General features: G+C 35.3%; 1 protein-coding gene across 2 annotated transcripts in view; it reads left to right on the top strand.

The window, feature by feature from the left end:
- The window catches only part of ZNF654 (zinc finger protein 654), a 103,205-nt gene extending 87,873 nt beyond the window's left edge, over positions 1-15,332 (top strand). For both annotated transcript variants that reach the window (XM_007500755.3, XM_007500754.3), the window contains exons 7-9: positions 3,650-3,791; positions 8,771-11,090; positions 11,615-15,332. In XM_007500755.3, coding sequence (XP_007500817.1) covers positions 3,650-3,791; positions 8,771-11,090; positions 11,615-11,622 — 2,470 coding nt within the window. In that variant the 3' untranslated portion in view covers positions 11,623-15,332. The remainder of the gene's footprint in view (positions 1-3,649; positions 3,792-8,770; positions 11,091-11,614) is intronic.
- The last annotated feature ends 1,179 nt before the right edge of the window (positions 15,333-16,511 follow it).

Raw genomic sequence — 16,511 nt, 5'->3', positions numbered from 1 at the left:
CATTGCCTAGCCCTTAACACTCTTCTGCCTTGGTTTTGTGACTTTCTGACTTGGTTTTGTGATACAGTATTGACTCCAAGATGGAAGGTAAATGAAGTAGTATAGAGGGAGAAGAGAGGGCCAAAGTCAGAATGTTATGGGAAACTTACAGGTAGTGGATGAAGTCATAAGCCCAATTGTTAGAGATAAAGAAAAACGTCAGAGGAGAGAAAAATGAGAAACTTACTGTAAATTTTTAAAAAGTGTGACCAAAAGGACAGAAGTGATGTAGGATGCTAGTTAATGGAGATAGAATAGAAGGATGAAGTGAAATGTTTTTGAAGATGGTGGAAATGGACTTGATAAGTGATAGAATAGGAATGACCAAGAGAGCAGTCTATTAGAAGAGACCAGAAGGATTAGGGTGACTTGTGGAGTCGATTGAAACAACTAAGGATTAAGAAGGATTAAGGTCACCTCTTTGAGACAGCAGTGAAGGAGAGAGTGGCAGAAGCCATATGAGTGATAAAGAGATGGAAGAGGAAGAGGGAGCTTACAGTGAAGGGCCTCAGTTTTCCCCATTAAATATTTGGCAAAATTCTCAGCTGAGAGGGTAGGGATAATGGGTGACCATGGGATGTTTGAGGAGAGATTAAAACCTTTCTTTGAAAGAGCTGCTTGGAAGGTGGGATAGGAAGTTAATAGGTGAAGTGTATCAGGATTGCCTTGCAGCATTGAGGGCCCAGTTGAATTTGTGTAACACATTTACAGTGGACCCAGTAAGAACGGATACTTGATTTTCTCCACCATCATTCAGCAGCATGTATGTAGGTACAAAGGCCATACATCATGGGAGTGATTGAAATGAGGCTTGACAGAACAAACATCAACAGATTTTGGTATAGGCAGGAGGGATTCGAGAGAGAAGGATGGGAGTGTTGAATTTATTCACTCGTGGGTCAAGATGAGGAAAAGAAGAGGTAGAGGCTAATGCAGGAAAAATTATCTGGGTGAGAAGTCTTGTAACAGAAGGCAGAGGGAGAGGGGAAAGCCAATTTACTATGTTTAGAGAAAGACGAAGTTCACGAACATTGAGGTCGTTTATTTGTGTGTGATGGCAAGATCAAGGATAGGGTCATTTTTGTATGTGGCTGAGGTAGGGTGGAGGAGTAAGTCATGGAAAGTTACTGAGTAATCAGCACGTGAGGGATAGTTAAAATGTACGATGAAGTCTATTCATAGAAGAGCAGGAGCTGAGGAGAGACAATTGGTGAGCCACATCCTAAACTTATCGAGGAAGGAAAGAGAGGGACCCGGCAGTCTACAGACAGGATCAAGTGAAACAGCCACCATTATTTGGATTGAATGGTATATGTGAATAGCATGAACCTCAAAGGAGAGATTGCGGAGTGCTCGAGACAGGGAGAAAACCTGCAAGGGGCAAACGGAAACAAGAAACATTCCGCCTCTCTTGCCTTGACAAGGTAACTGAGGGACCGGAAAAGGGTGGGCAGGGGGTTGTGTCATATGGGAAGAGACAGATTTCAGCCAGTGGGCACACATAGGAGTAGGAGAGGGAAAGAATTAGGATGAAGGGAAGATTGTTGCCTGTTGCACAGGCATCCCAGAGGAATAGGGTGTGGACTTTGGGGGAGGAGGCTTGAGGGGGAGCGGAAGTTGGAGCATTGAGTGGTTAGGGCAGCACTGGTGAAGACAGGGTCTGTGTGCCCTGGGGGGCCTGAGGGGGCTGCTGTATTCACGGGTTCCACCCCTCCGCCCACTGTCTGGGGTAAAGGGGGGTCGAGGGCTCTCACAGGCAGCTTGAAGTCACAGTTTGAGCAGGCGATCTCTAGAAGGTTCTCCAGCACTGGGTTAGGCCATTTGAGAGGCAGTCAGTATATATGGTGAAGACCCCAAGTATGAGGGCACGAATTGGGCAGGAAAGAAATGTGGAGTCGTGCCACCAAACTTAGAAGGAACGGGAGTGACCTAGAGTTAGCAGAATTCTGATTGGGTGCTCGAGAGGGATGGCTTTTACCTCTACTCGGTGATAAGAGGAAGGGAGAGAATCTAGGATGAAGAAAAAGGAGTGAGCCAACACTTCTACCTTGTCCACTGAGCTGAGGAGAGCGAAGGTACAGTCGGTACTGGAAAGGGTGTCCGGGGAGACAGCTAATATATGGAAAGAAAGAAAGGAAAAAGCTTAGGTTAAAGGGAAGTGTGTCGCCTTTGGAACAGGCATTCCGTAAGGCACAGTCTGAGGACTAGGTGGTGTTTGGTTGGATGGCTGGCATGGGAAGAAGGAATCAGTGGCTGGGGGCCAGGGAATGACTTAGAAGGGTTTAGATTCACTGGGACGTGTTGGATGTGACCTGGTATAAGAATGTTCATCAGTGAGGGAAAGGAGCCATTCTTCTGGCCCAAAGTCGGGTGGCCAGATGGAGTGTGGCGTCTCTGAAAGATGAGGGAGATGAGAATATATTCTAGGAAAAGATGGTCACAGATTGCAAAAGGTCAAGATCTTGTAGGAGTGGGGGCTAGGAAGGGTGTTGGATTTGTCGAGTGGAACATCATTAGTGGTAGAATGGGGAGGACAGAATTTGATTGCAAGAGGCTGACGAGAAACTCATTGGGCTAACCTGACTGGTTGTAGAACCCCCCCGCCCCCGGCCCCCATGACATTGAAGGAAAGAAGGTAGAGAAGTCAAAGGAACAATTTTTAAGCTTTGGAAAAACTGTAGTGTGTTTAAGAAGTAGCCTAGTAGTGATTGAGAGATTGCACATGTTTTCAAAAGAGGATGAACTTGTGTGAGTCCTAAATTAAGATTAAGAGCAGGCATTATGCATCTTTCTGAATAGTAAGTTATCTTTTCTGTGACTTGGAGGAAAGGAGGAAGCAAGGACGTTGATATTGATATGATTAAGTCATTACAGTAGGAGACCAGGTCTTCTATATTGTGTGTGTGTGTGATTTTAATCATTACCTTCTATCTTAGAATTAGGTATTGGTTCCTAGGCAAGTCAAGAGACTTGCCAGGGTCACAAAGCTAGGAAATGTCTGAGGCTAGGTTTGAACCTAGGGCTTCTCATTTCTAGCCTGGCTCTATCCACTGAGACACCTCCCTGCCCACTTCTGCTATCTTTCTTGGAGGGTAGTTTTTCTTAGGTGATGGGAAAAGAAAAAGATCCAGAAAGTTTGTAATGAAATAAAATAAGGAGTCAAGGGAAGTACGGGATCATTAAGCAGCAGCGAGAGAGCTTCCTTTGAAATGTTTTTTCTATGTACACATGAAAGACCACTTCGTATCATAGTTTAGATTAGAATTCCAAGTGTCTGCAACTAATACCAGAATCTGATTCTGGCCTGGGATCTGACCACCCTCGGATTGCCACTGGGTTTTTTTAAACCACTTCTATTTCTGCCTTTCAAATCTGATGGCAAGAAACAAGGTGGAGGATATGAATAATCACCACCACTTGTCATATCTTATAGTGGTGATTCCTTTTGTGTATTGGTTGGACTAGATGATCTCTGAGGTCCCTTCCAACCCTCAGATTCTGTACGAATTCCACTTACTTTGCATACTTCTGTCTAACCTATCACAGAAAAGGATAATATAGCTGTAGTAAACTTAATGGTATTTTAAAATTATTTTCTTCTCTTTTACAGGGACTTGATTTTCATATGGAGTAAACTGCAACTTAAATCCAATCCTTCAAAGCAAGTTTTTGTAGACCAATGCTACCAGCTTTTAAGAACAGCAACTAATGTGAGAGTCATTTTTCCTTTCATGAAAATAATAAAAGATGAGGTAAATAAGAGTTTTTTTTTAATTTTGCATTTTAAATGAAACTTACATGTTGCTGAAAGCTCATATTATTTAATTATTGAGAGAGAGAGAATTTAAGTATTCTTACATTCCTTTTGCATAATTCTCTGATGTCAGCATAGTGGGATATACATGCAAAGGCAATTTAAGTGGGAAGAAAATAAATTCAATATTACTTTGCCATTCACTCATGACAGTTTTGTCTGGGAACAAAATTTTAGCTTTACACCAAAATGTAGTCTATTTTTTAAAAATCCAGTTGCCAATTTTTTTTTCTAGTTGCTAATTTGAGTATGTTAAAGCCTATATACAGAAACTAACTTAATTTTCAGATTAACTTGTTTGTTTACACAGTGGTCATTAAAAAGAAGCTTTTTTCATTATAAATTAAATTACTAAATTACAATAAGTTTTAAAATTAAATAATCAATCTTACTTTCTTGAACTTAAGGGTAACTTTAAAAATTAAAATCCTTTTAAACTTAATACTTATATAATTGATGAAGTTTGCAATATGGGTACATCTTTTAATGGTATAGATAAGAAACTATACCTTTTCTTTCTGTATAACTTATTCATGATCTATGAAATCTTCACTATATTTCCACTATCATAGTACAGACCTTTCTTTAGATCCCTCAACATTCCCTGTGATATTCCATCCTTTGCAGCTTGTAGAATGACTGGAAGGCTATTTTTTTAAGTGTCTTCATTTTAGGAAAAAGCTTGCGATCATTCAACGCATAGCACAGTTTTCCAAATGCAGTCTAGTCCCCTGCTTTCCAGTCCTGGCCCAGGTCATTGTCCTGCCACAGGATTACGAAATGTGACTACTCAGTCAGCTTTATGGACCATCTGTTAAAATGGATATCATGGTTTTAGATGGTCTTCATCCAATTGAATTTTTCTGTGTGGATTTTTAGATCAACTTCTGAGTGGTTGTGGATTTTGTTTAGGAAGCTATGGACACAATCTATATAATGTCATTTGAGAGGACTCCAGCAAGTATAAATAATCTCTCTTAAATTTGAATTTAGGGCTGGATATCTTCCACTATAGTGTCAAATGCTTTTGAAAAGCATACTTCTCTTTTTTTTTTTGCTTCCCTTTATACTAATAGTTAAATCCTCAAAGTATCTGTCATTGCATCTCTCAAGGAATATTTGTGACTGTAATACATTCATGGGAGACAACTTGTTGGAAACAAACCTTTAAGGTGGACTTTTGCTTTTCAGATGCTTTTTTTAAAAAATCAATTAAGCAAGTAAGATTTTTGTTTTCTCTACCTTTTAGTCATTTATATGACTGTGAAGATGTAGTCCACTATAGAATATCACATGTGAACAGCGGTTTGCCTTGGGTTTTTTTCCCCTAACTTTTTTTTAAATTAAAGGATGTGTTCAGGAGAGTGATTAGAAACAGAATACAAAAATTAAAAAACAATTTAAGCCAGATGTGATAGGAGCAACTAGGTCTGTCAGCAAGCCTACCTGGTTTTTAACTAAGTTGCTGACCTTTCTATTTTTCAATATAAACAGAATATATGAAGGTTAAATAGATTTTCACATTTTTAGAAATATTGCCTTTGATTTGTATTTAGAGTCTCTTCATAAAAATTTTGTTAGGATGGAAAAATAGACATATGATTTAGTAGATTTGTTGTTTTTTTCCCTAAATAAATGTAGTCTTCTCCTTTCTCAAATTTTTTTGAGAGTTGATCATCTAAGATCTTTGCAATCATGTCACCTTCAGCATAAAGCTCCTTTGAATATATCATTTTTACTTCCTCATGCAGTACATACATGTGGTCATCCATACTAAAATAACTTTTAATTAAAAATATAAATCTTGACAAACCTTTTTCATTTTTGTTGTCTTAGGTTCATCTGAAATGATTAGTTGTCTCCCATCATCTCTCTGTAAACAAATTTTTACTTTTCTACCACTTCTCACTGTTTAGTAGTAGTCTCTCCGTAACCGAGGATGAGGATTGTCTTTGTAATGATATAGTGCAAAATCTTGTACTGTTTTTCCCCTTAAGATTTTGTACATAGATTATACTCTAAGCTCAGTTTCCATGTTTCTCAGCTTAAGTAAGGAGATGGAAATGTTGTAGGCTTTGTTTTTGTTTTCCTCTTATGATCATTGATTTACATTAGTTACATTTCCTTAAGAAATAATTATAAATTTTTATTTTTTTATCCAGTTTTAATTTAGAGGCATCAAAAGTGTATTTTAAATAGGTCAGGTTAGAGTTGTTTTAATTGCTCAATGTACCGTCTTATTAAATTCTTCTAACTTGATATTTTGATTTGAGAGCAGTAGGGTGGAAAGGAGACCCTACAACAAGTTGTTGGCCTGACTGTACAAAAACAGTGGGCTCAAACTGATTTTCCACATTGGTAACTAGTCATTTTGTATATGTTGAATTATAATCAACTGCATTGTAGAAGTGGGAAAGGAAGCAGTATCCCTAGGTGTTCTCCATTATGTACTTCCTGTCCTCACTTAAATTGTGTTCATGATACATAAGCATGAGGTTTCTGCTTAATCTAGAAGCTTTTTGCTTCCTTTTTATTTGTCCCTTAGGCCTTAGAAATGTTTTTAAACAATTTTTTCACTGTCATCATCCTCTATGCTTGCTTTTACATTTAAGTCACTGAATAGTAAAGTAATTGATGGTTTAATTTAGAGGATCTTTTCATGTTCATAGAATTTTTCTCTCTCCTTGTCTTCTGCAATAGATGTGGGCACACAATCTTTAATTCATAGTGGTCTTTTACACGTGTTTATCACGATCTCTGAAATTTAAAGTGACCAAGTGTCCTGAAATGATGTGTCCTGTTGCCTTTGGGTAGGATAAAACTGGCTCTGCCATATCCTTCATTTGCCTTTCCAGCTTGTGAGCTTTCTTTCCATTTAGCTGCAACTTCTTTTTTTTCCTTCTGGTTTTACTTACTTACAACAACAGTCAATAGATAAAATGGACTTTTTCTAGTGCAGTGTTCGCTCTGGTCACCAGACAAGGATCTTACATTTTGAGGGCCAACTGGTAATTGAATATATAGAGATGGTTTCAAATTTTGTGATTCTTACCATTCAACATGTTGTAAAATTAAAAACTTTTAAAGCCCCAAATCAAGGGACTTGACCCATGTCAAATGGGTGTATTTCTCAATATGGGCCTTAACATATATATCACACAGAATCTTGAGATTCTTTAATTCCTTCCCTAAAATTCTAGCTTCAATTTTGAACACAAAGCTATGGAGAGGAAAAGCACCTCTATATTTCATTGTGGCTCCATTTAACCAACTTTCTGTATGATTTATACATGTAATGAGGAGTCTTTAAGGTAAATTTTCATTTGTCATAGCTTTTCTGCATCTGTCATTAGTATGTATATGAAATTGTAGTATTCTTAGTTTTCATATTAGAAACATTTTAAGACCATGCATATCATATTGCAGTACTATCAAAAAGTCTAGTCATTTTGTTATTTGACTTTGTCCGAGTTAAATTCAAGAAATTCAGGTACATTAAAAGTTTATTAAATGTTTTGCAAAGCATCTAGTAAAAACAAGTAAAATTTACTATAGAATGTGTTTAGAATATAGATGGCAAATGTCCATTAGAGCTTATTTTGACATTCCAGCTATTTAGGAAAAGAAAAAAAAAGATACTATAGACATCCAAAGTGTGGTACAATAATTAATTGGATTGTTTGAATTTATATACATGCCTATTACATCCTAAACACAGAAATCTGCTATTTGTTTGCATATGTGTCATGCCTACTTCTTAGAATCTTTTACCGTATTCGGAACCATTCAGCTTATTAGATGTGGCTTGACTTAAATATAATAGAATAATCCTGTTCAAGTAAGCACTAATTTTTCTGCCTTTCAAGTCACCAAAACAAGTTTTCAAAGCTTGAATTGAAAAGTATTTCAGTTATCTTCTTTTGGGTTCATTATTGGCTTCTGTTTTTCTCAAATAAGTTGTCAACTGTTATTTGCATCATTAATAGCATTTTTGGTCCCTCATTTAATTGTGAACTTTTAAAATAAACTTATTTTCCTCACATTTGGAAGGGTCCACCTAATTATTTGCAGATAGATAGACTTCATATTGCAAATAAGCAGGCAACATATAAAATTATTTAAAACTGCTTTCTGAAAAAATGTCTACATTTCTATTAACATTTGAGCCCTTTAAAACTCAATAATACCAATTAAGTAACATTATCCAATATATAAATGTGAGGAGTTTTTATTTTGTTTGGTGCCACCAAATATTGCTGCACGATATTCTCTAAAATACTAGAAACTTCTTCTGTAAACTATAACTGCCAATAGCTAATGAATTTATGAAAATGGAATCCCAGTACAGGGATTTAGAAATTTGGTAAAGACACTGCTTCTGACATATTCTCCTATTTTTATTGGTAAAATGAGGACATCATATAGCTGCCTAATTTCATATGGAAATATAAATTTGACAACTAAAGAAGATTACATTTTGAGTTTTAAGCATTAATAGTTGAAATCTCATTGCTCTTCTGTTACTATTTATCTCAACTGTTTTATATCCCAGATTGATTTTCACTTGTCTCACTATGAATTGTTACTTGTCTCATTTGATTGATTAATGCTCCATGAATAAGATTGACAGATGATATAGTGAAGTATTTTTATGTGTCTCTGTGATGTTTGTATGTGTATAGACAAACATATTATGTGTGTTTAAGTGCTATATGTCCTTGATATAAGAGTTAGACATTTCCATTTCCTTTTATTTGAAATTTCCCCAAACATCTTCAATTACAAGGAAATTGGAAAGAGACAAACTTGAAAGGGGGGTGGGGGGGAGATACTTATTTGTTGTGCTTTGGTTTGAATTTGTGTAGTGCCAAGATAAACTCCTTTCATAAGTAATAAAATAAAATTTTCTTTCTTCAGGTTGAAGTAGAAGGCTTACAAATTTGTGTTGAAATATGTGGATGTGCTCTCCAACTGGACCTTCAGGATGATCCAAACACTAAATGTCTGATTTATAAAGCAATTGCTCATTTTTTGCCAAATGACTTGGAGATTCTCAGGATTTGTGCCCTCTCAGTATTTTTCCTTGAGCGCTCCTTGGAGTCCTACTATACTGTTGAACGGCTCTATAAACATCCAGATGAAGAGTACAATGAATGTACTAGTTCTGTCCAGAATCGTGTTCGTTTTGAATTGCTCCCAATTTTGAAAAAGGGGTTGTTTTTTGACCCAGAATTTTGGAATTTCATAATGATTAAACAAAATTGTGCAGCATTACTGAGAGATAAGTTGACAGGTGGATTTTTAAATGAAAATACACTGGAAAATGCTATTAGTCATCCTGAAAAGATGAAGGAAACACAAGTTTTAGATGAAGAACTAGTATTTCTTATGGACCTAAGCAATGGGGAATATGATCCTGAAGATGTACCTGGAGCCCAATCCAAAGGTCATGGTAATACCAAGAAAAACCTTACGACTTTTAATGCTTCTAAAATAGACCGTAATGTTCCAAGACATAAATGTGTGTTGTGCAACAGAGAATTTCTGGGTGGTCACATAGTACGGCATGCCCAGGCTCATCAAAAAAAGGGCAGCTTTTCATGTGTAATATGTGGTAGAAAATTTAGAAATAGAGGACTTATGCTGAAGCATTTAAAGAATCATGTTAAGAAAATACAAAGACAGCACTTTGCTGTAGTTCAGCAGGAAGATCAGGGAATTCCTATAACAGAACAAATAAATTGCTTTGGTGCTTCTATTTCATTTGAAAATGGAAATTCAGATATAAATGAAATAGAAACTACCATTGCATATAACATTGAAAACAAGGAAGAAGGAGCTTTTGAGCAAATAGCTGAAGTGACTAAAAATTGTATATGTGAACCTCATGATGTCATTAAAAATGGCAGTCCTGATAGTTCTCTAATTGATACCCTAGAGCCTCTCACCACTGAAAGTTTACCTAGATGTATTGAAGATGATGATGATTTCAATCGAGAGACTCCAATACTCCATAAAATAAATGGAACTGTTTGCCCTCAGAAAGATCTGGATTCTATGGATCAGCAAGAAAATTTCAAGTGCCCTGCTAATGGATGTGTCCGAATATTTAAAAAAATAAGATTTCTGAATAAACATGCAAGGAAAGCTCATCCAACTGATCTGAAGGTACAGCAACATATAATGAAGTGGAACAAAGGAAAGTGCCGGTTTTGTCAGCGGAAATTTGAGGATTCGCAGCATTTTATAGATCATTTGAAGAGACATATATACCCAAATGTATACTTTTGTTTACATTTTACCTGTAATCAGAGATTTAAGCTGTTAACTGAGCTTACAGAGCATACAAAGAGTCACAGTGTTTTTCAGGCTCAGTGTAATTTTCCAGAATGCCACGAGCTTTTTGAAGAGCTTCCTCTGCTCTATGAACATGAAGCTCAGCATTATTTAAATGCAACACCAGAACCTTCTGCAGAAACAAGTAGGAATGTTTTGGATACTCTTACAAAACTTCAGTGTGAGAGTCAGGAAAAAGACTTATCTGGTAGTGAAAAAGAAACTGTTGATCTGCCAGTTCCCACTTGGAAATCAAGGAAAGATTCTACAGAACCAAAGACATACATACAAAGTGTTGAAAAGAAGACAAACAGTGTAGTTCAGAATGGGAATGACCATTCTTCTGATGTCACTGCTTCAGCTAAAAGCTTCATAGACCAAAAGATGCCTGTTGTAGAGCCAAATTCTGAAAAAAGTAGTGTTATCAGTGACCAACTGTTAGTCAATGGACACAGTGAATTAGAGCAGACATCTTTGATTTCAGCAGATGCTGCCCTGAAAAGCGAGACAAGTGGAACAAGGACAGAAAATGGTTCCATTTCACAGAATGTTGAAGTAGTACCACAAGAACCCAGTCCCCTAGTAGTCGTCTCTCAGTCACCTTCCAAACCAAATCCACCAACCGAAAACACTTCATATGGTTTAATTTTAACCAAGCCATATGTGAGACCATTGCCTCCCAGTTATCTTGACGAACGGTACATCAGTATGCCAAAACGTAGAAAAACTCTGACTGATAAAGCCGATGCCCATTCGGATCAAGATAGCGTTTCTAGCACATCCTCAGAGAGATTTCGATGTGGCAACTGCTTGACCATCTACTGTAACTCAGAAGCACTTGAGGCTCACCTTGCACAAAAGAAATGTCAGACGCTGTTTGGATTCGACTCGGATGATGAAAGTAAGTCTGTGTGTGTGTAGCAGGAGGGCAGATAGATCGGTGAAAAGTCGTGGTAGAATTGTAACCGCAACACTAAGAAAAATACTGATTTTGAAGTCATAAAAATGAGAAAAAATACAGGGAATGATCGTTGTCAGAACATAAAGCTAATGGGGTGCAGCCTTCACAAGAAAAGCATGGGAAGGGTTGAGAATTTTTTTAAACTGCTTTGATAGATAAAGGAAAAAATTCGGAGATGGAAAACTGCTTTTTTTTGTGTTGTACAATAAGAATGTAGTAGAGAGCGGTGTTTAGAGTCAAGAGGCCTGGGTTTGAATGTGACTTTGCTTACTCTGCCTGTGTGACCTTAGATAAACCCCTTAAAATGAAGGATTTCAGTAGATGGTGACAGATTTGAAGTCACTTCCAGCTCTAAATTGTATAGTCCTGGTAATTAGATCTAGTAAAATTAATTCATATTCTGCTTTGGAAATTTCATCAGATATATACAAAAATGAAGGTAACAATTATGTTCTTCTTTACAGGTGCCTGATAAAATGTTACTGAAAAGTCTATCAAGAAGTAGTGTGAAAAAAAAAGCACTACTAGAAAATGCATCATCAATTTGCTCTTTCCCAGTTGGCCTTAATCATAGAGTGGTCTCAGATTACTAAAGAACAATATAAAGAAAAAGCACATTTTCTAGAATGAACTCACAGAGGAGATGTGCCAGTTTTGACTCCAGAAGGGTTACTACAAAGATCCCAAAGTACCAGTTTTCCAGAAGACCACACATAAGAGTGTATGATCAAAGCACAGCAGCACATTCAATTTAACTTATTAACACCTCATAAAGAAGCATTCAACCCAAGAAGAAAAGTAGCTGTGGCCTTAAAGAAAGGAATAATGTGAATTTGTAAAGAAACAAAAACAAAAGATGAATTTTAAGGAATTCAAAAGCTATTTTCCAAACAGTATGTTCTTTCTTTTTATGCATGTACAAATAATGTCCTTCACTTCTTGATAAAACATGACACAAAGACATCACTAGCAAGTTGTGATTTGCTTGGAAACGGAAATTTTTAAAAATCTTCTTTGATGGTTATTATCATATTAACCCTTAAATTTTGTGGGAATGCCTTTTAAAAACTTGTTTCCAGAAAGTGAAAAATCTTGGCCAGGTGTGATATTAGAATTTTTAAATGAAGTTCCAAGAAATTTAGGGCCAAAATGTTTCCAGACTTTTGATTTAAACCAAAACTTGTTCGATTTTACAATGCAGAATAAAGTTAACTGGCACAGTTATCTTTTAATACAATCTTAATATAAAATTGAAAAATAACTTTTTAGGTGTGGGAATCAAAAGAAGGCCAAGAAAGGAAGAATAAAGTCTTGAAGATACGTTGAAGTTTCAAGTGTACACTTGCGCATTTACATACACACATCTTTTGGTGTGAATTATCTAAATAATGTCTTAAGAAGACAAAAGTTATCTTTAGAAATATATTAGAATTAGGGCAAGAAACCATTTATTTAATACTCCAGTATCAATGAAACAATAATAAATTTGGGCTTTCTAAATAGAAATATTTTTTTAATCACATCCCAAAATATGGAGAATTTTTAACAGAATTTTGACTTTAAGAATATAAGTATCGTTACAGTAATGGCCAATAATTTTCCTATGAGAGGTTTTAACCTCACTGCCAATAAACAAATAAGAAGAAGGGTCTAAAAGAAATAATACGCTCAAATATATATTATTTTCATTTGGAAGCTTGCATACATCTCTTATTTTTTTTTAAATACTAGGGTTTTTCAACTTGCCCAGGCTGGAAGTACAAGAGCATGAACATGATCCCACCTCTGACTGTACAGGAGCATTGACCTGTTCACCCCTTCCCCTGCCTCCCTTCCATTTCCCACAGCTCATTCTAAAGTGCAGACACCCAATCTTCATAGCTTACTGTCACTCAACGCCAAAGCTCAAGAGATTTGTCAGCCTCAACCTTCCCGGGAGCTGGAATTATAGGTCTGTACCACCATGCCCAGCCACAGTTCTCCTTCCTTAATTATCTAAAAGCCAGAAACCAAGCTACCCAAAAACCATTAGCAAAAAACCCGAAATAAAATTTTCTCTTAAAAAAAACTTTGGTTTTCCAGGGCATATAATGACTTCTTTGACTCAGATATATAAAATGTACAGAAAATTGGACATTTTTTCTTTTCAGACTGAAGCTAGACTTAATCAAAATAGAATTTATAATTCAACATAAGTGATCCATAAAATATTTTCCTAATTTTAGGTTTAAAAAATGATTCATTATACTGGCAGTGTCAAATTGTTTTGTGTAACCGAAAAGCATTAAAATCTATAGAAATCAAATTTAGGGTTTATTTATGGATAACACTGGAATTCACATTTGCATAGGGGTTATAGGTTTAATTATATATGTGTTTCTTAAGTATCTTTGGCCACATATTGGCTACATCTTTTTAACTGAAGACTTCACCATGTGCTCTCATTTTAGGAATCTTTTATCTCCATAACATAATTTTTGTAAATCCTTTTGCTTAAATACTTAGGCTCTAGCATTTTTTGGACAAAATGGTGAAACTAAATACCAAATTTAGCTTTTTTTTTTTTCCTTTTGGCAAATCATCAGTTTGTGTTCCTAAATCAAAAAATGCAGATTTCTTGTAGTGACCTACTAAAAGTTAGAGGCTACAAAATGCTTTTAGCTATTTATAATTATTTTCACCTACTAGTTTGTTTTTTGTTTGTTTCCAAACTATCTCAAGTACTTAAACATTTTTTTGTCATTCATTTGCAATCAAGTTTCTAGTTTTTAGAATTAAGAGGAATTTCTCTTCCCTGGGCTCCATTACTGAAAAAGAAAGAGGAAAAAAAGGCCTTTAAGTACTATTAAAATTCACTTTAAAAATATATATATAGTATAATACTAACAATCTGCTTGGGAACAGCATCATTGATATAATTTAGCAATTTTATATGAATGTTGTTGAATTTAATTCATACTTTTACCCCAGATCTAGTTACCAAGACTCAAACTCTTATCAGATTTCTAATGTTTATAAAATGATTTAATAGCTATGTAACTCTTATTTTAAACTCATGTCCACAGTATGTCAAGTTTCCACTTGAAACTTGTTAATATCTAGTTTCAAATAATTCTAACCATTCCCTACCTATTTGTCATTTAGCTTCAACTTAACAATTTATGTTTTTGTTGCTATAAGAGAAAATTTAGGTTCTTGAAAGCCATGAAAGTTTAATTGGCACATAAAGCTAAATGAGAGTTGTACCATAATACAATATCATTTTATAAAACTTTTTGTCAACACGTATCCAGCTTCTGTTAGGTATGTGAATTTTAAAGAACCATCTGTTCAGAGTGTGCAGAGTAATATCATGTAAATTTTTATAAAATATAAACCTAAATTAAGTGACTATTTTTAAAGTTCTGCAGAAGAATTTCCAACGGTGCTGGTTTTGAGTGGGGAAGACGTGAGGGAGTTGGTTCCATTTCTCTTTTCCTGTTGTAGTGCTTTTTTCTAATCCATTTCTAAGGATATTCTTGTTTTACATGGGTAGAATTTTACCTTTTTTAGACCATTGCTTAAATTGATTTTTCTTCTTGAAAATGAAAATTTGCTTCAGAGTCAACTGTTACTACTTGAGGTTCATTATGGTTAAGCAAATAGAAGTATGAAATGTTGCTGCTCAAATATTATGAACTATGTTGAAAGTGGGCATGTGTGTGGGAAAGGACACTGGTACTTTGGGCATTTAGCCATATTCATTTTTAAAAGAACTACCAATTGTACAAATTGAGTGGATAATTTATAACATTAAAATTGTGGTTTTCAAATCACACTGAAGGTTCAGCTGTACTCATTTATTTTTTATTGGTTTAACACCAGTTGTATGGATGAGAACCCCAAAAGGGTAATAGTGTTTATTTCTTAATTTATTTGGTACTGTATAACACCTTTTCTGATTGACTAAATGCAATGTATGCATTTTGGATCTCTATTAATTTGTAAAAGTTATTACAGATTCAGCAAGAAAGGAAATTTGTGCTTCCTTGTTGAATGTTAAATTATTTTACTTTGCATTTTATAAGAGTACAAATTAAAACTGAGCCATCGAACTGCAATAAATCAACAGTAGTGTTTCATTTAAAGAAATTTTTGTACTGTACATAGATCTGTTCAATAAAACATTGTCCTTGTTGTTAATTAGTGTTCAGTTTTTGTAATAGTTTGCTTTTTCATAAAAAATAATTGGAGTATCTCAAAACATTTGATATTCTCTGCTACCTGAGTGATTGAACAAATGTGGTGAACGAACTTAACATAGATCTCTTCCAGCTCTAGTTCTGAGAGTCTGTTATTCTCATTTTTGAAGGTCTTTAATACAGTAGCAAACAAAATACCAAAAACACACTCCAAAAAACACCAAACATAAGTAAATATGTAAACTTACTAAAACAAAATATAGAATTTTAAGTTGGGCAATTTGGGAATTTAATGCCAACTTAAATGCATCATAGCTATCAATATGCACGGAATTATAGATCTATAATAGAAATTTGGTTTATTGGATTATTTTATTTTTTGATTATCAGGTAAAAGCTTAATGGAATTTTTGTACAAAGCATTTTATTAAGTATCTGATTTACAATGAATTCAGGTAAGTTGTTTGAATATAGTACTTTACCTAGAGGAGGCAGAATGGGGGATTCGTGTCAAATGGGCTGTCTCAGAGTGGAAAATTAAAATTAGAAATCATTAAAAGACTGTCTTGGACTTGTATTGAAAAACTGTTAAATAATGTGTGAGGTTTTTTCCTCCCAAAATTAGGGATCTTGTTAAGTCAAATGCAAAAACATTATATTTGAGAGACTATTACAAAAAGAAAATTCCTTACCTAAATATATTCCAAAGTAGGGGGGGAAATAGAAGAATTCAGTGAAATGTTTGTAATTGAGTGTGATAAATTAGAATAATAATTCTCATGAGCCTGTTTTACCTTATGAGAATTATTATTCTGTTTTCTTGCCTCCCCTCCTTCTCCTCCTCCCACAAAAGAAAGTAGAAGGGGGAAACAACTCAACTTTTTAAAAAATGTGAGCATTACTTTGTGAAAGCTTTGTAATAGCTACACCTGGTCCGTGTAGGAATTTATACAATATATTGTAAACATTTATTGTAAAATAGGTGATGCATGTACACAACTATAAAATAAGAACTTGGGTGCATGAGGGGCCAATGGTGCTATGAGAGTTCACAAGGCCAAGGAAGTAGTGGGGGAAAGCAGAGGAAAGGAAACAAAGAAATAAGGGGTCTGAGGGGTAAAGAGACTGCAGAATTAGTTTTGAGAACTCCTAGAAGTCTAGTGGCTGAAGAGAGGTGGGG

Source organism: Monodelphis domestica, chromosome 8, assembly GCF_027887165.1.
Source record: "Monodelphis domestica isolate mMonDom1 chromosome 8, mMonDom1.pri, whole genome shotgun sequence".
Lineage (NCBI taxonomy): Eukaryota > Metazoa > Chordata > Mammalia > Didelphimorphia > Didelphidae > Monodelphis > Monodelphis domestica.
Note: the sequence above shows the minus strand (reverse complement) of the source record. Positions and strands in the feature narration are given on the sequence as shown.